At 38.3% G+C, this 25614-nt stretch overlaps 1 protein-coding gene across 8 annotated transcripts in view; it reads right to left on the reverse strand.

Moving 5' to 3' along the window:
- The window catches only part of fndc3a (fibronectin type III domain containing 3A), a 95419-nt gene that overhangs the window by 22636 nt on the left and 47169 nt on the right, over positions 1–25614 (reverse strand). For 3 of the 8 annotated variants that reach the window (XM_077207722.1, XM_077207728.1, XM_077207726.1), the window contains 10 exons: positions 16172–16248; positions 12895–13147; positions 11709–11918; positions 10212–10270; positions 3525–3694; positions 3256–3315; positions 1959–2097; positions 1825–1878; positions 1131–1255; positions 439–613 (listed from right to left, as the gene is read on the reverse strand). In XM_077207722.1, the coding sequence (XP_077063837.1) occupies positions 439–613; positions 1131–1255; positions 1825–1878; positions 1959–2097; positions 3256–3315; positions 3525–3694; positions 10212–10270; positions 11709–11918; positions 12895–13147; positions 16172–16248 (1322 nt within the window). Of the gene's footprint in view, positions 1–438; positions 614–1130; positions 1256–1824; positions 1879–1958; positions 2098–3255; positions 3316–3524; positions 3695–10211; positions 10271–11618; positions 11919–12894; positions 13148–16171; positions 16249–16888; positions 17030–25614 lie in introns of those variants that run through there. The other 5 variants (XM_077207720.1, XM_077207723.1, XM_077207721.1 and 2 more) reach the window with 3 other exon arrangements.

Consider the following 25614-nt stretch of genomic DNA (forward strand, 5'->3'; position numbering starts at 1 on the left):
CATTACCTAATGTTAACAAGATTTTAATCATGTATTAGTAAATGTTGAAATTAACAAATAGTAATAAATTCTGTGTAAGTGCATTTCATTATTAGTTCATGCTAATTAATGTAGTTCACTAATGAACCTTCTTGTGAAGTGTTACAGACAAAAATAATATCTGCCGTAAAAAAAAAAAAAAAAAAACATTGTCAATGTCTACTGCATGTATATGTTAAATTACACAACAGCATTCTGTACCTAGCTGGTAACACACACACACACACACACACACACACACAGCTGATGATGCATCTCTGACCACCTCTAAAAACAGAGACGGAGGATCACACCATCTGTAAGCAGGGCTTCCTATTGCAACTTCCGTTTCATGCTGATTTGGCTAGTTGTGTGTGTGTGTGTGTGATTTCTGTGAAAGTGTGTGTGAATCTCACTCACTGAGCCCTCCTCTTCCATCTCCAGCACGTAACCGATGTCGTCCTCTTTGGGCGAGCCGGCCGGCCGTTGCCAGCGCACACAGAGCCATGTGACCCCGGGCTGAACCAACTCAGGGCTTAAGGGGGGGGCAGGAACACTGCACGACGTCATGATGTGGACCACTTCACTGAACTCACTACCCAGAGGAAAACATCGCGTTGACATCAAGACAGACACAATGCTAACACTTCATTTTACTGTGTCCTTGTTACAGTACATGTACTTACCGTGGTAATAACTGTAAATGATGCATAATTACATGCAACATGCCATAACCCTATAGCAAGTACATGTAGTTAATATTACTCGGAGACCTTAAAATAATGGGTTACACTTTATTTTAAGGTGTCATTGTTACAATTGTAATTCTACATTTAAGTACTTGCTATAGGGTTACGGTAGGATGAGGATTTGGTTGAGGGTTAGTTGTATGCAATTATGCATTATTTATTGTTATTACTATGGTAAGTACATGTAACATATGTAACAATGACACTGTAAAATAAAGTGTTACCAAATAATGTGTAACAAAAATATTTGTAATTATTTCTTCTATTTGATCTGCCATTAGCATGGTTAATTTTGGACTTTTATCACTGCATGACACAATGTGTACGGCGTCTTTCTTTAGGAGCATCCCGACTGATACACACCTGACCCCCATGTCGTTTTTGGCAGCCAGCCGAAAGGAATATCTGGAAGCTGTGGAGAGTTTGGAGAGCCTGTACTGCTTCTGAGGGCCGTAGTAGCACTGCTCAAACACAGACGTCCCTTTGCCCTGTTCACAGAGCACAGGATCAGCACTTTACCAAGTACAACAAACATGTTGATCAACATTCCAATCAACCAATCAGATCGAGGGACACGTTTACAGTTTAAGTCAAGTTTAGGCTTGCAATCGGGGTTAAGTGCTTCTTCTGATTTTAGGGAGAAGTTACAGGTTGGGTTAGGACTACATCTCAGGACAGGAACATTGTTGTTCCAGGAACATGTCTTACAGACCCCAGATCAGCCGAGGAACTACGTTCTGCATAAATAAAGTCTATTTTTTGGACCATTATAAAAAAAAAAAAAAATGTCATAGTGACTACTTGTTTTGATAATTTAGCACATTTCCCCCTAGTTCTCAATGCCGTAATGCGTCTATTAAAAACAGTGTTTAAATTTAGTACAACAAATACTAATGTAGAAATGCTATTTGTTCACATGACAGTAATGAGAACTGCTTCATGTTTAATTGTCATGAACATAAAGCAAAAAATCTTACAGTTCCTAAAAAATGGGCTTAATCTTTACATTAAAGAAAAGAAAAACGAACCGAAATAGCGATAATGAAAAATGACATACCTCGTCCCACTGAAGAATATAGTTTTGGATTTTGGAACCATTGTCACACGGCGCCTAGGAATAAGTATTTTTTTGAATGTTATGCACTTGATGTCAGTTTTCACTATGAAACGTGGGATTGTGTGAATGCACACCTTCCACTGCAGGACGAGGCTGCTCTTGGTGCCGCTGGCTTTGCGTGGAGGGCTGGGAGTGTCGGGCTCACAGCTCAGAGTGGTGAAGCTCACGGGCTCTGAAGGGACGCCTTGTAAACAGTTACACGTGGCCTGGACCCTAAACACACACACACACACACTTATATTAGAATACAGAGACACTATACAAATAAAAATATTAAACAAAAGAATAGTTTTTAAAGAATCAATATGTAACATTTCATTTATATATATATATATAATGCATTTATTTTAAAATTATTAAATATATTATTAGTAGTATTAATATTAATATAACTACATATACATTTTTGCAAATATAACTATTAATAAATAATTGTATTTATAAATAAAATATTCTTTATTACTAATAACATTATTATTGTTATAAATAATAATATAACTATATATAATAGGTTTTTTTTTATATAACAACATTATTTATAAAGAAAATTTTATTAAGAATTATTTATATACTAATATAACTACCAAGTATAATATTATTAATAATAGATTAACTTTAAATGTAACTATATTTTTGGGTTTTAGTTATATTTAACATGAATAAAGAAAATGTTTTTATTAAGAATTATAACAACTATAATTTTTATTAATATTATTATTTAAACAACAAATTAACAAATATAACTATAATTAATAAAGAATTTCATTTATGAAAACAAATTATTTTATAATCGATAAATCTTTAGTCTTAATAATAATACAACTATATATTGTTTTTAAAATATATAGTTTTAATATTTTAAAAGTACATTAGAAAGAAATTTAGATTTTTAAAGAATTATTTATATAATATAGCTAATATAACTACATTATTATTAAGAATAAAACTATTAATTAACTTTATATGAAACTATATTTTTTATCTATATTTAACTACATAAATAATATAAATCTATATTCTTATCATGATATTATAACTACATATAACTTTTTTAATAAATACAATTATATTACGTTTTTTTTTCTTATAATAAATATAGCTATATATTAATAATAATACTACAACCATACATTATTTATAAAGAATTATTCATTTAATATAGCTAATCTCTCCATTCGCTTTCATCGTATGGAATGCAACTTGAACAATATGTAAAATATCTTTGTTTGGGTCACATGGGTTTTAATCAAGATGAGGGTGAGTGAAAAACAACAACTGTCGATTTGACCGAGCATCACTGTAAAAACAAGAATGTGTAAAACAGATTCTGATAATGTGCTGTACATTTCAAAGTCAAAAACCGACACAGACCTGACGTGGTAGTCCGTTGCTGGTCTTAAGTCTTGTAAGGTTGCACTTAGTTCCACACCACTGACACAAGCAAGAGACAAAGAAAAGAAAACATTAGTAGTAATGTTGCAGACTGTACACATTCAAAACAACTTGCTCTCCAGGGTTGATCTAGAGCTGCAGATGTCAGGTGACCTGCTGATGCCCTTTAGCAAACCACAAAAAACATCAGCGAGTTCCCCAACTGCACCCACAGCTTCTCCACATCCTGCCCAGCGTGACGCGCTCACCTGTGGGCGGCCTTGTACTTCCCGTCCTTGCCGCTGAATGAAACCAAGACCTCGTACGTGAGGCTGGGCTCCGCGGGAACTTCTTCTCCCTCTTTGGGCTCCTCGTCCCCTTCTGTCTGTGACGGGGCCACCCAACTCAAACTGGCCCCTCTGGCCTGGATGTCCGTCACCTGACGACGACAAAAGAGGACAACCGTTTGTACACGCAGGAACCGACAGCTCCTTTGTAATAAGGAAGGAAAGAGATTTAACCGAGATAGTTTTGAATTTAACTTCTATTAGATGTGGCACAGATCTTGAATTATCGGTTGAGTACAAGTACAAATTTTATCTCAAATAATAACAATAATAAATTGTTGAATCCAACTACTTTCATAATTGCAATAAAAAAAATGGCTTAGTATATTTACACAAGATTGCAGATGCTAATTTTTTTTATTCATTTGTATTGAGTTCAATAATATTATTTAGATTTATTAGTTGAGATTACATTTAAATGATTCAATTTCTAATATTTTTAACTCTTTCCCCACCAGCATTTTTTTTTAAGTTGACAGCCATCGCCAGCATTGTTGATCCTTTTCACAAAGGTTTCATGGCACCCAGAATATTTTGTTGCATGAATATCTTAACATACAACATATCAAAAGAAGAAAAAAACAGAGCCTCTGCTTTAAAACAAAAATGCTTTATGCATTCTCTTTTATCAACACCTGGATGTGGGTAAGTTTTATTAAAAAAAGGCAACATTTTGAAGAAAAGAAAAAAAGGCTGAGAATTATTATTTTTTTGGCCAAAGATTGTCCGAATGGGATTCAGAACGATGATCAAAAAAGAGATGTAGTAGATGGGGTCCATCAACACCTTCCAAAGCTTCACAGTCCAATATAAAAACCCATATAGTAACAATAAAAAAAAAACACAATTGAAATCTACTGTTTGTTGTCCAAGAACATTTTGGTTTCTGGCCCAAGTCTCGGTAATTATGCTAAACTAACTCGTGAAAACCTTTCAAATTGATGGTCCTTATTTCCAATATCTCTTTTCCTATTTTTCTTATAAAAAATCTGGTTCCATTTTGTCTCAGTCTTCAGACCAACCCCCTCAAAATATATTAGCTGGATTTTTGGTTTTCGCCACCATTTCGCCCAAACAAACTCAACAGAGTTGAATAAAACATGGAAGTCAGTTGACAAAGGAAATATCAGTTGAATTCTCTGCAATAGTGTCTGCAAACTTATATAGAATGAGTTTCTGGCCCGAGTCTTGTCTCGTTAAGTAAATTTAAGGATGAGTCATAACTAACATAACTTACTCATAACTAACTTGTCAGAAGGTTGCCTGACCAACTAATGGTTTCAAGAAAGCCCTATATAATAGGGGTACTGTGTCTTATTTTACCCATGTTAAATACACGATTGCCAAAAACATTGGGCAATCAATTAATAAACACTTGACAATATATTATGTCTTTTTTTAACCGTAACAAATCACCAGTACTTGAGTAACTCTGGTATTGTTTTAACAATTGACCAACAAGAAAATATTAGGTCACGTCCACGAACCAAAATCTGTTTAAATCTGAGTAATGGCTCGTTTCCACTGAGCAGTACGGTACGGTACGGTACAGTACGGTTCGGGTCGGGTCGGGTCAGTAAACCATGATCCGGCTAGCGTTTCCACCGCCAACAGTACCCTACTTGATAGGCGTGGTGTTTGCCGGAAAGAAGCGGTCAACGTCATTTTCGCGCGAAGAAGAAAGCGACAAAGTAAACACCAATCGATGGCATACAGCAGATCTTGTCCTTGCTTCTCGGCATGTTTGTCACAAGAAGACAAGCGCCGACATTAGGCATTTCTCAATAACAAGTACGCAAAGTTCTCAGCAGAATGACTCCTGAGGACGCGAGTCCGGTAATTCTCCAAATGGAACAGCGCGTTCTTGAAAGCGTCACTCAGCTCGCTCTGCATGTACATTTTAGGCAACAATAAAACGAAATATATTATAAAACACCACTCTGTCCCTTTTCATTTTCATTTAAATACATTTTAAACATTATAGGCACACAAATGTGGTTCAGGCAATGTATAGACCTGATTATATTATTTACTGCATGTTTAACGTTAGCCTATTTATAACAAAACGAAATATAAAACACAACCCTGGATCTTTTCGTTTAAATTTTAAAAATATTAAACATATTCCTGGCAATATTTGCATTTGTACAAATGTTGCAATAAACAACATTACAGTGATAATCTTGTAATAAAATAAAAAATGACAAAACTCAACCCAGTTAAATTTCAGTTTTAGCAATAATAGCCATTATAAAAGTATAAGTAAAAGGTAACGTTACAAGAAGCTATACAAGAAATAAAGCAAAAAATTCAGTCAAATATATAAATTCAGCGCTGGTCTAACATTAACGTTACAACGGAAAAGTTAAATAGCCTAAATATATGAAACTTCACTTAACCCTCAGCCAAAATGATTGGCCAGGGAACGAATTATCGATTCACGAGACCAAAGATCACCCGTTAAATTTACACAAGACGAATTACCACTACAGAGTCAGCGGCAAGCGTCAGAACGACTAGCCGAGGAAAGGCTGTTCCAGGCGGGGAACATGAGCGCCGAGCGCCCGGTGATCGCCTGGAATGGATCAAATTATCATAAAACATTATAAATAAACCACAGATTTGAGCTTTAAACAACTACATTCTCGTCTGAAAAACTCTTAAAACTACATTTCGTGAAAGAATAACCATACTATTATATTCCAACTGTATATTAAAAAAATGGCGCTGCTTTTGTTGTCATTCCCCTTGTAGCTCGCGCAAGTGACGATACTCTGTCAACCAATCAGCGTTCTGCAGTGAGTCTAGCTCCACCCTTTAGTACCGTTCCACTGTGCTAGGTACCCCAACGGAAGGGTACCCAAAAAGTGGTACGGTACGGTTCGGCTTTTTGGTACCATTCACAACTTTTGACAGTGGAAACGCAAATAATTGCGTACCGTACCGAACTGTACCGTACCGCTCAGTGGAAACGAGCCATAAATGTGATGCATGATGACAGCCAAGGGACTGTATACGCCGACGAAAAGGAAAGAAATGTAAATGAGTGAAAACGGATGAAACCGTTTTGTTATGTTTGACTGATTTCAGAGGTTAATTGTTCCCCGGGGCTAACTGACTATATATTTAACTACACACTTGTTTAAATGGGAAATACATGTGTCTGGAAAGAGTCACTTTAGTTTATTTTAATGACATGTGCTTCCCCCTCCGGAACAAAAGACAACTCCTGTTATGCAAGAGGGAATATTTTTAGCTTCATTCCAGTTGAGAAACAAGTGTCTCCTTTAGTTATGGATGCATGACTATGTACCTTTCGGGTTTTCGGACAAGAATAGCAGAAGTTAGCGTGCATTACTAAGCTAGAACTATTTATCTGTGCCTCGCGGGGCACGATTCTTTCCTCTACAACTTTTCTCACTGCTTGAGCTGTGGAAATAATCAGTCCATTACTGATGCAACTGATCTACATGAAGCTGACCGATGTGTTTGACTTATCATTCTGAGCAGGCGCAACAAGTCAATAAATAACGCACTGTTTTATGAGCTGTGAGGTCCGCATACTTCGTGAAAATTAACATTAACCTGCATTTACTTAATTTTTGCATCATAAATTTAGGGAAAATTGGTAATTATGCAAAACTTACTCTTGTAGACCTTTTAAATTGGTTATGGTGGCCTTCATTTATTTATTCTTTGTGGAGTTAAGAAGAGACAGAATGGAAAAAAAAATGGATGCAATATCTCACCACTTTTCCACCAACAAATTTTATTCCATCCTCGCCAAATTTGTCTCAAAATCTTCAAATCAAGCCTTACAAAAGTCATTGGCTGAATGATTCGGTTTTTGCCAACTTTACGCCTGAAGGAAGTCAAGAGAGTTGAATAAAGGATGGAAGTCAGGCTGACAAAGCTCTGTGCTATTAGAACAAAACTGGCCAATCCTATCCAACTAATATACCAATGTCAGCCATATTGTCTGAATTTTGTAACATTTTTATGTATTGAAGGCGTTCAAAATCTTCAAAATGTGTCATTGAAATTTTCTTTTAATCTATATAAAGAAAATAGCTACTAAAATAAAAATTTTATTTCTGGGTTTACATTTTTTAAATTGTTTTATTCCAAATACAAATTAAGAAAACAGTTCTGGACAATGGTGAAGGTTTAGGATGCTTCAGCTTTAAAAACAAAAATTAAGATAAACAATGAAATAAAAGCAATTTCTCTTACATCGTATATCACTTGCATGCCAATGTTGGTGACACTTGTTTGGGGACATAGACAAAATTAATAAACGGCCTTTTTAAAATCTATTCGTAGTGCCCCTATTATTTATTCATATCTCAAGGGCTATAGCGATTAAAAAACAAACGCTGCTCAGGACATAATATTAGAAAAAAAGGTTTAAATGTCTAATGAAAAAGGCACAGGATCATTATTATAGTGATTATAGCAGTCTCGGCAAAACTGGACTCACTGTTTCATGAAAACACCAATAAACCAGAGCCTAGCACACCACCAGAGACAAGACAGCCATTTAGCTTCCTCGATGAATCAAATCAAATACAGCATTAATGACCCATTACGGCGAGCCATTACTGTCTTCTTGTGGGGACTGTAATCATGCATGGATGTAGAGTTTTTGAGACCATGGAAATGACTGTGTCATTAAGAAATCTGTTGACGCAGCAAGCAGTCGTACAGTCCTTCAGAAGGTGGTTACTCAGTGAGAAGAGTGTAAATGTAGCATAAAGGCCTTTCCAATTGCACACTTAGAAGAACAGTATGCCATATCTGTACATTTATATCAGTGATAGACTGATGTATTGGCCAGGCAGAATAATTAAAGGGACAGTACATGCAAAAATGAAGATTCTGTCATCGTTAACTCAACCTCATGTCATTCCAGACCCATAACACTTTTGTTCATCTTTGAAGCATAAATGAAGATATTTTTAATGAAACCCGGGAGATTACTCCCCCTCCGTTGGAAGTCCATTCTCTTCATGAACACTTTAAAGAGTTCTGAGTGAATAGACATTTAATAGAGGGCCATACATATTAATTTGTGTTTTGAAGAAGAAAAAAAAGTCTTATAGGTTTTGAACGATTAATGACAATTTTCATGTTTTGATAACCTAAACCTTTAAATAGGCCGCTATTTGGCCAGTTTGAGATAATCAGAATTGTCCACCCTCAATTTCAAAATGTCAAGCCTTTAAAAGAAAAAAAAATTTGGGAGGATTTTGAATAAATAATAAATATGGATAAAAAACAAGATTTTGCAAGCCAAGCAGGGAATTTCTACATTATTTAAAAGCATGGCTAGATTCTAAACAAGCAGAAAAATGTATTTGAACTTTCATCAAGCTTTAAAGGAAACATTTGGTCGGTTTGAATCTGTCCATCCTCTGTGGTTCACCTGCTCAACAATGTTTTTTTAAAATCATTTCTGATATCATTTCAATCTTGTTTGAGTTGCACAGCACAGACATTTTATCAGCTCAGACCAATAATAGACAATGCAATGCGAGCTTAGAATAGGTTTATAGACACCGTTACTACACAGTGCTGGGAGATCCAGTGTTTGAATTTGCAAAACGATTAATATCTGCCCTGCAAGATCTAGTGGGAAGCTGACGTGGAAACCTGGAGAAACACTGTGCAATGAACAAAGTTATAAAAGGCTTTTTTAGTCTACAAATCACCAACATTCACCATGGATTTTATGTAGCAAAGCTAACAGTAACCATGGTATTGTGGCAGAAATAGACACATTTTTTGTGTTTGTTTTATCATTTTAGGGTTCGTACAACCCTTTGAGAGTGGAATTCAAGTAATTTTCAAAGACTTTCAAGAGCTTCACACAACTTTTTTCCAAAACTTCAAAGCTCTAAATATTACCCAACTTAAATGTTATTTTTAATGTGATGAACACAACATTATTTGTTCATCCTTCAACGACTGTCCCCATTTGTAAAAATCAAGACCTGGGAAAACTAAAACTTGGTGGCAAACCAAAACTTTTATTTAAAAAAAAGAAAAAGACAAGAAATTACTACTATAACCGGTAGATGGCGGCAGAGGACAACTTATTGGCTGATTGGCCATTTCCACTCCCTAACTTATTTTTTCCCCACAGGTTTTGCTTTTGAATTGATATTTAGACATCATGAAGTCACATTTATAAAATACCAAATCATCAAGAAATAATTTTTTGCCAAAGTGTGGCACTTTTTGTACTAAAGTATGAAGTACAAGCCACAAAATTTTTTCCAAAATGTGACTGAATTACACAGAAAGCAAGTAAATAGTGTTACTTTTATTATAATGAAGCTGTCGGTCAGTTCAGTAAGAAACTATAGAATTGCTACCAAAGTCAGGGGCTGGCGCCACCATCTGTAGAACTTCTGCTCTCAAATATTAGTCTGCTGGAGCCATGAATTAACTCAATGCTCCCTTGCTGAATAAATGTTTCATATCCTTAAAAAAAAAAAAAAACTTAATATGTGTGCGTGTGTGTGAGAAACTGTGTTAACATTAAAGAAATTAAAATACAGAAAATGCATATAAATACTAAAAAAATAACAAATAAAATCTCCTTACCACTGGTTTGCAGATGGAGTTTAAGCATTCCTGAAGAGCCTTTGCTTCTTCGTCCAGTTCTGCAAAATAATAATAAAAAGAAAAAACATTATAAACTGATTCAAAAAGAGAACAGGGCTTCACACTCAAATGGTTTTTACGTGTTAGAGACACTCTTTTTTTCCATGAATGGATTAATAGATACACCAGCTAAGTTTAGTCGGCGTACAGTAGCTGCAGCAGACTTCCTTCAGGCTGGAGTTAGTTAGCACTGATAAATGACTGAGTCAGTGCAAGAGTAATTACAGCTAATGTTATCTGCAGCAGCCTAAAGCTGAGGGAGCTAATGAGACCAGAGATGAGCTCTGCTCGGGCCGGAGAAGGGGCCCGTCCCCGGAGCCCCGTTTCACCTCCCGATGGGAACCTGAGATATGATAGTCCTAGGAAAACGATGACTTAATGGGACATTAATGTCTGTTAATGCTAATAACTACTTCCTAATAAACTTCCATCAGTGACCGCATGCATGAGTAACTCCAGTTGGTTATTAATTGAGGAAGAACCAAACAGTGAACATGTTATTCCCTGGTCGTTTTAAGTAAGTTTATCTTTAATTAGATGTAGATTTGAATTAAAGTCTAATTCGTTAAACGATTTTGGTGCTGAAATCTCATTGGATAAGACAAAGCTGATACAAAACAGCTGATGCAAGCAAACTTATTATGCACTTTATATGTACAGTATACATTATCTCTCATTATTAGGCTAATGAACTGGAGCAGGGTTCAAAAGTCTGAGACAATACTGAAAAACTGGGATTTTCATTTCATTTAAACCTGAAAATAAACAACTGTGAAGTAAAAGAAAGTAGTAGCATTTAATTAGAACAGTTCACAAATCGGTGACAGTGATCACGTGAATTGATTATTGTTTAAAGTTAATTACGCCATTATTTTCAGTTGCATTTTTTACTGTAAATATAATTTAAAACAAAAAGCAAAATAAAACAAAGCAAAAAACAAACAAAAAAACAACAGAAACAAAAAGCAACGCAACCAAAAAAGAAAAAAAAGAAAACAAACCAGAAGCATAAAAAAACAGAACACATCAAAAACCAACAAAAACAAAACAAAACAAAGATAAAACCCCACTAGTGGTCTCAGTCTTTTGGACCCCATTAGATTACTATAAATAAATGTAACTATTTCTTTACCATTGATGTCTCATATTGCTGATTCTACTGTTCTATAAAAGCAGTAAAGCTACAAGAGGCAGCGAGTAACATTTTCATAGAGTTAACACGGGTAACTCCGCTTCACATTGTGCCAAACGACGCACTTTAGCCGTGTTAAAAACACTGTAACACACAGCATCCCGTGCCTTACTGCTTTATTGTAATGGTTCTAGGAACCCTACAGTATATTCTACCTCCAGACTCTGCCTCCTTCCCTCTTCCTGGGCTCTTGCCCAGGCCGGCGACAGCAGCGCTGGGCTGTGCCTGCTCCTCTGCGCCCTTACCCCCCAGCCCGTTCTGCAGATCTCCTCCTGAGGGCGGTGTCCCGCGGCTCTTCTGCGGGGATGGAGGGGGACTGTCTTTGGAGGGGGCCAAGCCTCCACCTCCGCCCATCCCTTGCCTCTCCTTCAGTTTCTTTTGCAGACGCTCATAGGTTTTGCTAGCCCTTTCATCTCTGTGAGCAAATGCCGCGCGTCCGTGTTGGGGGTGAGTTTCTGAGGAAATTGGAAAACAGAGAGACATGTAAGGAATAATGCGTAACGGAACATTGAATCATTGAATGCCAATGCACAGGTGATAAATAATGTTGCTATGGAAACATTATTTATGTTTGGAAATGAATTTCCTCTCTTTGGAAATGAATTAACTATATAACAATTAACTAAATGTTTTCTTTATCTATGCAAAAAGGTCTGTAGTTAATATAATTATGTAAAAACAATAATAGTTTGTTATGCCTAGTGTTATTTTAGTATATTTTATATGCTATTATAGTATGGGTTAATATTTTATATTCTTTAAAAAAAAATTGTAACAAACATTTTGTATTATACTATTATATATATTTTTTAATTATACTTTATATTATTTTATTTTTTATTTAGCTGCAATTTATATGTATTTCAGTTAAAACTTAAAATATTTAAAATATTTAGCAACAACAATTGTAATGCCATTAATATTAATAAAACAATTCTGTTTATTTCTTTTCTCTTTATTGCTGACTGTTTACTTGACTTGGAAAAACTTGCGCAATATTTAAATGAAAAAACACTACATGACAATGATTTAAGTTTTTTTTATTATGTATTAATATTAATAGTAAATAATTATTGATAGACATCAAATTATTGCTATACAATTTAATAATGAAATGTTAATTTAATAATTAATACTAATAATTAATAAATGTTTAAACATTAAAAGGGATGAGTTTTATAGCATTTTATATATATACAGACATTTTTGTAAATTGACACCCAGAGTCTCTGGTAAGTCCCAGTGTCTCCAACAGGATTTTGTTTTTGCTGCGTTGACTATTTTATGGGCTTCCAGTCTTTCTCTCTCTGAGAGTTCATAACTCAGCTAAAATATAGTCTTATATTTTTGTAAAACCGCTGTAGAGTCAGTAGTGGTGCAGCATTTTTTGATGAAGCAAAAGTGTGTGTGTGTGTGTGTGTGTATACTGACCCTGGTCTGGATAGATGGTGGTGTGTGCTGGGTGGTACTGGGAGATGTACTGGGGGTTCATATCCCCGGTTCCTCCAGCCATGCCTGAGTACAGGTGAGGGGGAGCGTGCATGATGTGCGGGTGCGGGATGAAGGCCTGCAGGTGGGCGTGGGGCGGCGGGGGGGGAGGGTGGTGAAGCGGGGAATGGCCCCCCGGATGAAACTCCGTCTGAGGTAAGACCAACACCCGCCTCACTCCATTCTCTTCAATGATCTACACAGAAAGAAAGAGAAGTTAAGACCTTCATACGAACTGGGGTGACTTCATTTGGAACAAAATTAAATTAGTTTGGAGTCTGTTTCAGGAGTTTGAAACAGCTTGCCAAAGTGAACTTTCCAGGAAAAGTTCTGATAAACGCTGATAAACACCTTCGAACTACCATTGGTCAGTGGTGATGATGAAATAGGTGGGTGTGGCTCTGAGGGCCCGCCTTCTTTGACGGGGAAATCTTCTCTGGTTCATTTCTTCTGTTAAGTTCATCGAGGTCAGACGCGAGAATAAACATGACACACTAGAGAGCCGCTTTATAGTAGAAATCGAAGTTGTAATTCTAATTGAACGAGACTGACACTGTTTTTTATGTTTAATACTGTAAACTGCTTGATTTAAAGGTGCAGTAAGTTATTTCTGGGAAATACTGTTGATATTCGAAAATCAACCAAAACAAAAACACCCCTTCCTTCGTTGATCCAACCCTAAAATGCATGCAATGTAAGAACGGATGTCTCCATCAAATTTTCATGAAGCAGTATTTTGCTTCGCTTCAGCTAAAGCAAAGATGACAAATGGCTGACAAGAAAGAACAAAAAATGAAAACAGTACACAAGAGCAAGAGTTTGTTGTCAGCAGCTCCAGGCAAACAATGACACTGCAAACTGTCCTGTTACTTTTACAACAACAGCATATTTTAATTCTGTGAAATACAGCAAAACCATTGTTAACAGCATATAGAGCAGAAACCAAGCAACCTTGTCCTCTGTTTTCAGGCCTTTCTGCTTATGTCTCTCCAGCGGCTGGAAAGCTTTTCTAATATCAACATGGGTCCTAAAGCTCTTACCTGATCATTATAGGCTTGTTCGACTTGAACCGGCGCTGCGCAGACCGATCGGTTGATGACATCAAAGTACCGCGAGAGCGATTCAAAAGCATAAGGAGCCGTCTGCTCTCTAATCGCTCTCGCGGTACTTTGATGTCATCAACCGATCGGTCTGTGCAGCGCCGGTTCAAGTCGAACAAGCCTTATGCTTCCTTTTCCAGTGAGTGAACACGCCCCCCACTGCTGATTGGCACCCCCCCCCCCCCCCATCATGAGTAAACACGCCCCCCACTGCTGATTGGCTCACTCTCACTCCCCCCATCATGAGTGAACACGCCCGCACTGCTGATTGGCTCACTCTCACTCCTCTCCCATCATGAGTGAACACGCCCCCCACTGCTGATTGGCTCACTCACTCTCCCCCCCATCATGAGTGAACACACCCCCCACTGCTGATTGGCTCACTCTCACTCTTCTCCCATCATGAGTGAACACGCCCCCCACTGCTGATAGGCTCACTCTCACTCCTCTCCCATAATGAGTGAACACGCCCCCTACTGCTGATTGGCTCACTCTCACTCCTCTCCCATAATGAGTGAACACGCCCCCCACTGCTGATTGGCTCACTCACTCTCCCCCCCATCATGAGTGAACACACCCCCCACTGCTGATTGGCTCACTCACTCTCCCCCCCATCATGAGTGAACACACCCCCCACTGCTGATTGGCTCACTCTCACTCTTCTCCCATCATGAGTGAACACGCCCCCCACTGCTGATAGGCTCACTCTCACTCCTCTCCCATAATGAGTGAACACGCCCCCTACTGCTGATTGGCTTACTCTCTCTACCCACATCATAAGTAAACACGCCCCCCACTGCTGATTGGCCTACTCTCACTCCTCTCCCATCATGAGTGAACACGCCCCCCACTGCTGATTGGCTCACTCACTCTCTCCCCATCATGAGTGAACTCGCCCCCCACTGCTGATAGGCTCACTCTCACTCCTCTCCCATAATGAGTGAACACGCCCCCTACTGCTGATTGGCTTACTCTCTCTACCCACATCATAAGTAAACACGCCCCCCACTGCTGATTGGCCTACTCTCACTCCTCTCCCATTATGAGTGAACACGCCCCCCACAGCTTATTGGCTCACTCTCACTCCCCCCATCACGAGTGAACACGCCCGCACTGCTGATTGGCTCACTTTCACTCCTCTCCCATCATGAGTGAACACGCCCCCCACTGCTGATTGGCTCACTCACTCTCTCCCCATCATGAGTGAACTCGCCCCCCACTGCTGATTGGCTCACTCTCACTCCTCTCCCATCATGAGTGAACACGCCCCCCACTGCTGATTGGCTCACTCTCACTCCTCTCCCATCATGAGTGAACACGCCCCCCACTGCTGATTGGTTCACTCTCTCTCCCCCCATCACGAGTGAACAAGCCCCCCACTGCTGATTGGCTCACTCTCACTCCTCTCCCATCATGAGTGAACACGCCCCCCACAGCTGATTGGCTCACTCACTCTCCCCCCATCATGAGTGAACACACCCCCCACTGCTGATTGGCTCACTCACTCCCCCCCCATCATGAGTGAACACGCCCCCCACTGCTGATTGGTTCACTCACTCCTCCCCCCATCATGAGTGAACACGCCCCCCACTGCTGATTGGTTCACTCACTCCTCCCCCCATCATGAGTGAACACGCTCCCCACTGCTGATTGGTTCACTCACTCTCCCCCCATCATGAGTGAACACGCCCCCCACTGCTGATTGGCTCACTCACTCTCCCCCCCATCATGAGTGAACACGCCCCCCACTGCTGATTGGCTCACTCACTCTCCCCCCCATCATGAGTGAACACGCCCCCCACTGCTGATTGGTTCACTCACTCCTCCCCCCATCATGAGTGAACACGCTCCCCACTGCTGATTGGTTCACTCACTCCTCCCCCATCATGAGTGGACACGCTCCCCACTGCTAATTGGTTCACTCACTCCTCCCCCATCATGAGTGGACACAAGTGTGTTGTGGATCTCGGTCCGATCATAATCTTGTATAAAGAACTAAATAAATAAACATAACGAGATGTAAATTAAATTAATTTTGAAAAATGGCATCGTTTTCACCAAACCAAAATAAAAACTCAACCTATAAAAATAATTAGATAAGTAGTACTGTAATGACTCACCTGTTGAACGTATCCAGGAGGCACATAGATTTGAGGCACTGAACCGTTTGGGGACATCATGGGAACCTGAGCAGGACCTGTGGAGGAAACATCATAAGCAAATAAATTACATTAAGTCAGTGTTCAAGCAATTCAACTTTGCCATCCCAGGAATAAATCACATTTTAAAATATAATAAAATTGAAAAAAAAAACGGTTATTTTAAATTGTAATAATATTTCACAGCTTTGTTTTTATTGATGTCTGATCAAATAAATGCAGCCATGGTGATCATAAGAGACAAACTAGACTTTTCCTTTCTTTCCTTTGAGTAAATGACTGTACTTGAAGTAAAATTTAAAATTGTAATTCTAAGCAGGTCGGGAAATCTGTCACGTACAGATGTTTGCAGTTCACTTTCCAAAAGGCTCAGTTTTTGACCAAACAATGATAAGCTTATTTACTACGTCAATGCAAATGATTCCTGAAATTTACTCAGCTGGGTAAAGAAACGCACTGATAAACGCCAGAGTCCGTGGAAGATTTAGCACTGGAGTGTTTGTTTCAGGAAAAACTGTGACTCAGCAAAGCCTGTTACAGATCGGCTCTTTCATGCCTTCCTTTGCAATCTGACACTTTCACTTTCAGAAAAGACTCGGAGAGCTTGTTAGAGCTGGATGATGCAAAGGACAGCAAACACACACACAGACAAATGCAAAACGACAAGTAAACACAGACCTCCGTCCTGCTGTGCAGGTGTACTTCCTTCGCTCATGGTAAAAGGGCAAAGAAACCGAGAAAATAACAGTCCTCCACGAAGAACGGGAATGTGCGTGTGGGCTTGTGTGTGTTTATCGTCCTATTCCCTCTCTTCAGAGCAAAGGTTTCTAGCTCCACCTCTCCAGGCTAGAGTCGCCAGGCACAGGTAAAAGGTAAAAGTCCTCGGCACTAAAACTACATACTAAAGGGGTCAATGTTTTGGCTGGCATGGTCAAGTTAACTCCTGCTAGTAGACACCTTAACTACACCATTCTGTAGTAAAAAATATTAATGGATAAAAAAAGAAGAAAAAAAAAACTAATTTAATTAATGTGAAAAAGAAAAAAAGAAAACAACAAAAAACAATACAAAAGAAAAAAAAAAGGAACAAAAAACTCCATTAAATGATTGGGTAAAATAAAAAAGCAAAACAAAAACACCAGAAAAGAAAAAAGTAAAAACAAAGCCTAGTTATGCCACAAAAAAAAAAAAAAAAAAAAACTGAAAACCAAACAAGCAAAGCAAACCATCTAGGTATTCTAAATATTACTTTAACATATTGTTTTATTAATACACAAATATACAATTATATTTAGAAATGACTTGTATTTTGGAATAAAGTTCCTATATGGCATGCAGCAAATGACTCTAACATGCACTCTTAAAGAGAAAGTGCTTTAAAGGTTTAAATCTTTGCCATCATTTATCACTGTTCCTTTCGAGGTATTGTTAAAAAAATCATCATCAATCAAAAATATGAAATATTTATATTTATGCGTTTAACAGATGCTTATATCCTAAGGGACTTGCATTCACATTGCATTCAAGGTACATTTATCGGTGGAATAGAACCCATGACCTTGTGTTGTAAGCGTCATGCTATGCTTTTTGAGATATAGGAAAGGAAATATCTAATATCAGTAGATGAATAATCTAATCTTGGCAATGCCAAAATATAAAAAACAAAACAACTGCAAAAAAAAAAAAATGATAACATTAGTTATGTTTTAAATATTACCTGAAACCCCAAGCCATAGATTTTTTTATTTGTCATTGTATGACATTTTTGAAGAAGCGTACAGTTCTGTTAACTTTATAACACACTATTTACTCCTGTGTTTTTAAGTAGTCTGCCTGCAGCAGAACTAAGAATGGCCATTCAGTTTAAACACTCAGATCATTATTCAAGTCACACATTTTCCACACATTTCTCTGATGTTGTCTTTCATGGAAACAGCAGCACTACTATTTGTACAAGCCACACCAGAGAAACACAACGAAGAGATAAAATTGAGCCTAAGCACCTGGATGTAGCGTAATGGAGGAACACACTGACCTGCTCTGCTCAACCTGACCAAAAACAGGCCTTATTAATCTATCCAGATCCAGGAGTGGCTCATCCTAACATTTCCAACAGCCGAGGACCCTCACGTTCCGCCTGAGGATCAGAAAACTGATCTTCCAAACATTGGATTACAGTCGAATTGTTTTTAATATAAGATATCAGATGCACAAACGTGAGGCGGTTTAATGGTTCTTGTTTCTACATCATGTGTCACTCTTGTATTAGCTCACAGTTCACATCCTCCCCTCGCCCGGATCGCAGCTGTTTTCACTCCACGAACAGGCTAACTCACATAATCAGCGAGTGCTTGCTGGAAGTAATTACGGCGCGCGTAAGCCTTCGCTGCTCTATAATCAGCGTCAAAGTGGGTCTCCGTGTGTAAATGAGTGTGTACGTGGTTGGTGACATGCTCAAAACAGAAATGTCTGATCTTTCGATCGCTTGCATTTTATTTGACAATAACAGAGTTATGCAAAGCTGTCACATCATGGAAAACAAGAATTTACTTGGATTTATAAAATAATTTAAAAAAACGCTACGTAGACATGTCCTAATGTTCATTATGCAAAGCTTCATTGCCAGTTCATTACAGCAAAGAAAAAGAAAAAAAAGATAATGGAAAAAAATAGGGACAGGAATCAATCAAATTAATGATTATGTTCACTTAATGAATTGTTTATTAGTGATTCAATTCTATTAAAGTCCCCCTGTGGTAAAAATCAAGCTTTTAATGTTGTTTATAAGTCTATGTGGCGTTTTTAATATGCTTTATGAAAAACCATGTACAAAATGCATAAGTCAACACCAATGTGGAGTATTTTCTCCTCAAAACTGCAGTGAACCAAAGACAGCCTCAAAAACACGGGTTGAAATCACTGGTGTTTCTGACGTCACAAACTACCTCGTAACCAATCAGATCAACGAGTGATCGTCAACGAGTGGATCTCTGAGCTGGTGTGAGTGAGTGGAGACGGGGCTAATTTGCATATTCATAGAACAATGTATACTAAATTACATTAAGTAACATTCAAGCTATTTTAAGGCATGAAGAGTTTGGTTTCAAGGAAAAAAAATCTAAATGTATAATTTTGGTGATCAAATATGACTTTTAACGGATAATATTATTGACTACAGGGGGACTTGAAATAAAAACACAAACAAAAATATGGTAGCATTTCATGTCAAATAAACAACCAGTCTAATTTCACTCACAATTTATTGTTAAATCAGTGTAAATTTAAGCTATATTCATTTATTAGGGATTACAAAAACTAAAGTCTCACCATTAAAAGCCATGACCCAAGCACACAATTATAATATTCTCATTATAACTTTATATAGCCTATATGACAGCCTTGCGCGACACGTTGCACTTTTTTGAAGTGATTTCAATCAAATTTCAGGCAATTCAAAACCATTATGGAGAACAGTGCACATCTGAAATGTCTCAGCTGAAGGAAAAAAATCCATTATTTATCAAATTTTCTTATTGGGCCAATATAACAACATTAAAAATGAACATATATCGGCTGATACTGATATGGTGGCTGATATATCATTAATCCCTAGTATTTATATAAATTGGTCTTCACTGGTCATGCTGATACTGTATGTGCTTGATTTACTAAAAAATATCTCAAGAGAAATTTATTTAGAAATCATAGACAACGGTTTACGGTACGGTTTTGATTCAAAAATCAACTCAAGAGTCATCAATTCGCCAGAGTAATGAAGCACAGTGTTCTGTTCTCATCGGTAAAAGATTGAATCTGCAGCTAATGGAACAAAAACGAAGTTTGCGACAAGTGGATAAAAAAAGGAATTGCAAGAATAACAAATTCTTTCAGATGGACTTCCTAAACTTACACCCTGTTTCCCAAAGGTTAGTCAGACAAACAGCCTCGCTTCAAACTCTGGTTGAGCCAATGCCCCTGCATAGGGCTGGTTCAGCTGCTCTATAGACAAAGCATTAGCTATTAAAACACCATTTTGGTCAACTACTAATGCTAATATTTAAAAAAAACAACAACACTACTCATACATCCTATTAAAATCATAAGCCTGTCTTATAATAAGCCTTGTAGTCCTACAAAGAGCATAGAGGACTATTAGCTCTTTACTTTGATGTGGAGTGCAGTGCTGGCTTTGAAGCCCGTTTTAGGAGAGACTCAAGCAGACTAATTGATGACTAATGACTCAGGTTACCTCAGATGCAAAAAACCCTGAGCGTGGGAGGAAGCTGATCCAATTCTACATCAGAGAGCCTCCCGAGTAAGATGATCGATTTCTGATTTACGATATGGTTTGGTGGCGTGGGCGTGGAGTGATGCTAATGTCGCATCCGTCTACGGCAAACGAAGAAAACGAGCATGAACGAATGAATGAAGACAACGAGCATGAACGAATGAATGAAGTACAAAAAAAAGAGGGACGGCTAGAAAGGTAAGAGGATGAATGGGTTGTAATGGCAAAAGGAGGATGGCATGGGTGTTGAAAAAAGGAGGGATGGGCTAGGAAGGGGGAAAAAAGACACTTTTACATCAGACTGACGCACAAGCACAGACAGAGATCAGACACAAAAGGCCACATCCCCCTCCCTCTTTTGGTTTCTTTCTCTCTCATTTCAGATCCTGAAGAGCATGGGCGGTCTGCTGTTCTGCTGACGTGGACCCCCAGTGCCAGCCTTCCAGAGGAAACATCAACAAACACTGAGAGGACGAGAAAAACACACACGCACCGAGCCAAGAATAACTCCAAACAAACAGGCAGTTCTGTTCTGAGAATAAACAGCCGTTAAATCTTCTCTCTCAGACACAAACACAACCAGAACCGACACGTTTAAACAGAAACTATCACTCAGCAGCTCTTAAACATTTGGTCGATTGGCAACGAAAGCCGACATCATCAAGATCCGCTCACTAGGGCTGACGGCAAACACAAACCTTTTGCGGATTTCTCTAGATATTCAGTAAATGATCCAAACGCTCTACTGAAATCCAATAAGACGAATAGGAACACTAGGCTACAACCTGACAGGGTTCGACGTCTCGATAACCTCATCCTCAGTTGCTATCCGGACAGACAGTCCCAATGCAGCTCTCCGTTTCTTAGTTCTAGTTTCTGAACTTGAGAGATACATCTCTAACAGTTAGTCGGCCCTACAATCCTGAATTCAAGACAATGCAATGGTCTTCATTTTGTCATGGTAATGAAAGAAGAGCACATGCAAACAGTCAAACGTACATAAAGCTGAGTACTGATGATAGAAGCTTGAGGAACTTAGAAAATCTTTGCTTTGTCGCCGTACTGTTCGTTGAAACCTTCTCAAATTTAATCATATCATCAAGAAGCGGATCACGTGAGGTTCATGGTCATGGTCTCAAAGTTCTACACAAAACTTAAAATCTAAACTAAAGTCGCTTTGTCAGTGCAAATGGATATTTACCCTCAGTGCTCCTGGATCCAGGAAAGACTTTGCTCTTAGGGGCGGTTTTTACACGACACCGTTTTCATATAAAAACGTAAAACTTTTTATTAGTTTTGGCCATTCGTTTACACGACAACGGCGTTTTAGGTGCCTGAAAACACAAATTTTTTAAAACCGACTTCAAAGTGCAAGTTTTTGAAAACGGTCTCCGTGTAAACATCAAAACCGTTTTGACAATGGTGTCATCTGTAAGTATAAAACTCAAAAGGAAAAACTTCATTTTAAGCATATCTTTGTCGTGTAAACGTACCCTTAGTTGCAGCTAATCCAACCTAAAACACTGGGAAATGAATGTGTCTCACTCTCCGGGTCTAATTACACTGTCCCCAGAAATGATCAAATCAAACACAGTTCCACCAACCCCTTGTCTAGGCTAATTGCTAATTACAAAACGTTAACCCAGCTATATACTGGCATTGCTAATTATCTGTTGTCTGATTAGTTCTAACTAATTTTCTTTCTTTCTTTAGGTGTAATGGAGGCTCTATCCTCTTACACTTTGTCACCGGTTGAGAGGGTCCTACAGCGCTCCATTAGCGGATTAGAGAGTCACTAACGTTGGCCGACAGCATTCAGGGAAGGTGGCATGCAGGTCGGGTGAACAGATAGAAGGATTACCAAAGTACAAGTTATACTTAGACAGTTATAATTTAATGACCAACCACCTCCTGTGCAATATGGAGAAATTTAACAAGGAGTCTTTTTTTGAATGCTAAATGTTTTATTTGCATCCTTCACAGCTGTGTAACAAGCATCCGTCACGCCCCGACGGACTGAGTGACGTCCGTCTACATGCACACAGGGAGGAAAAGACCACAGCGATGTTTATGGAAAAGAAGAAACTCGATTTGGCGAGCCTCCCACTGTCTCCTCTTGTGATGCTTCAAAGAATAACGCGATAGAGAAAGAAAGGTTGGGGGAAGTCAAGCTTACTGGGATAATATGCTTTCGTCCTCATTCCTTGGACAGTATCCAATGGGTTATGATAAATTCCTTGTCTAAATTGGAAAGCCCACACAGATTTATCAGTGCATGGAATCTGTTTTTACCGCCCCAAGAGTTATGCAAAGACAACATGACATGCAACGGTGTGCATGCAAGTGTGATATAAAATAAGAGTATTAAAGCTTGTTGAACCCTGCGCCCATCTAATTGTTGAAGGATTATCATCAAATAAACCAACACACACTTGGATCTTTCTCCAAACCATCTCTTATCCTCTCTCTCTCTCTCTCTCTCTCTCTCTCTCTCTCTCTCTCTCTCTCTCTCTCTCTCTCTCTCTCTCTCTCTCTCTCTCTCTCTCTCTCTATCTCTATCTCTATCTCTCTCTCTCTCTCTCTCTCTCCCTCTCCCTCTCTCTCTCTCTCCCTCTCTCTCTCTCTCCCTCTCTCCCTCTCTCCCTCTCTCCCTCTCTCTCTCCCTCCCTAAAGGCTTGAGCAAAGTGGGATGAGTCATCGAATCATTCATTCCAAAAGCTATGGACTGCAGATGCAGTGAATGAAGCGCGCACGGGAGAAACGGAAAGAGAGCAAATGCATTAAATGAATATTGTGACATATCTTTCTGCAGAGACCCCACATATACAAAATACAAATGCATCAGGTTCATTTATGAATCCCTGAGCAGAACCTTTTAAAATGTTCATAAAACCATTGTTGCGTAAATTGTCTCATTCAATCTACTGCATGAATGATTTAAAAGCAATTTATAAAAAGATTTGTTCTTGCGCTTCATGAATGAGGCCCACTGAACGCATTATGTTGATTTTGACCAATAATAGTTTAAAGTTACAATGAAATTTAAGAAGTTGTGGATGATATTTTCTTCCCTGGTATGACATTAATCTGAGTGGAACAGATTATCGAAAAAAGAATTATCGAAAGAAGAAAAGCAGGATGGGACTTGGTTCTATCCATTGTTTGTTGATGGGATTTTGAGAAATATGAATGTGAGCTTGAGAGCTTCTAGTGGATTGTGGAGGGGAGGGGTTTGAGACTAATTTAAAGCATGACATGCAATGAAAACAGGAGCCATCTATTTTCTAAATGCCTGTTATTGATCTTATTGTGAACAATTCAGATGTCTTAATTTCATTTTTTCCAAACTTTTTTTGACTTTGTATTTATAAAAGGGGTTATGACATGAGAAATCAAATTTGCCTTGATATTTTTTAAATCTAAGGGGTCTTTGTAACATTAAAACATCCTGCAAGTTTCATAGCTTAAAATGGCCTCCTCATTATAAACATAGCATTTATTTAATAGTGAACAAACATGGTGTTTGCCTGTTGTTTTCTGAAAAACATTTTTATTACACGGCTCTCTGGGGTACTTGATTCTGATTGGTCAATTACGGTATCCTGTGTGGTCAAATATTTTTCTATGATTGCCATTTAACTGTAAATGGCCGCTGTTCCAGGCTACTAATTTTCTGCTTTGATAGATTCAGGTGTGGTATCACCGCGTGATTCCTTAAATTTCAATTAATAAAATAATTTAAACTCAAATCAATTCAAATTCTGTTTTTTTTATTCATAGATGCATCCCTAGTGCTTTACCTTCTCTGTGTGAAAAGCACATTCAGACCCAACATGCTCTTTGATGTCGATCTGAAGGTAAACTATCATATTGTTTAGTCTCAAATAAGGGTGAAACAAAGATTAACATGTCATATGATGTTAACCTATAAGCAAACAATCGTTCAGTTTGGTTTCAAGTGAGTGATTTGCCTTTTTATGTACCGTGGGAGAGAGAAGAGCTCTACACACAGTTCATTGCGGTGAAATAAAGCTGCACTTGGTGACATAAGTAAGGGCTTCTCTGGATGGGTGAATGAATCGGGTCACAGTACTGAGAGCTCACCGCTGGCTTCAGTCGCAATCAAGAGTTGTTTCAGTGAGTAACTCCTTATAAATACACCCACAGAAAATGTCCACTCACAGGGAATGTTCCCACCGACACGCAAATGCACTATAATGCCTCCCAAAAAACATAACACAGTGGATGTCTGTGCCAGTGCACACACCAGACAGCAGACACAACCATTAACACGAATGCTTTACCACACAGTCTGTTTGAATGTTCAGTCTTAGTGTAGTCATTTAAGCTGTTCAAAATTATAGTCTTATTGATCTTACAACCTTCAAAGGGGTCCCATTATGCCCTTTTACGAAGTCTTGGTTTTGTTTTGGGGGTGTACTAGCATATGTTTTCATGCTTGATTGTTAAAAAAAAACTAACTTTTCACATATTTTAAATTATTAAAGCACCGCTCTCCCCAGTCTGTCTCGAACACGAAAATTTTGATGAAGCTCCTCCTTTCGAAATAGGAAATGTGCTGTGATTGGTTAGCTGGCCCAGTGTGTTGTGATTGGCACAGCTTAGCGTGTTCGGAAAATTTCCCGCCTCTCCATAACCGAGTTCTGCTCTAGTGTAAATATAAATAAGGATGGCGTTAATTTCAAACCATTTCGAGCCCGATTCAGACCCTGACAATGTTAACAAACAGAGGATCATGCAGAACAGATTTCATGCACAGACTTTGCCTGCAAAGATTTCACAGGATGTTTCAGAGTGGCATGTTTTTTTATTTTCTTATTCATTATAGATATGATGTTATCCACCATTTAATCACGATATTTGTCAGAAACCTAAGGTAATGCAAACAGTAATCAATCACAAAACCATGGTTCATTTTCCTAAGGATCGGTGAACCGTCAAAAGCAACAGAAAACAAGCTGTTCTCCAAAAAAAAAAGGTCTCTGCAACATAGCGACAACACTGTCTACTCAGCTCAATTAGGCCTTGTCCCCTTTTTTGCGTATTCCGTGGGGGGAATTATTTAAATGAGTAACATTGTGAATTATAAAATAAA

The sequence above is a fragment of the Siphateles boraxobius genome, unplaced genomic scaffold (genome assembly GCF_051911475.1).
Source record: "Siphateles boraxobius isolate OS27281-9 unplaced genomic scaffold, OSU_SipBor_1 6, whole genome shotgun sequence".
Classification (NCBI taxonomy): domain Eukaryota; kingdom Metazoa; phylum Chordata; class Actinopteri; order Cypriniformes; family Leuciscidae; genus Siphateles; species Siphateles boraxobius.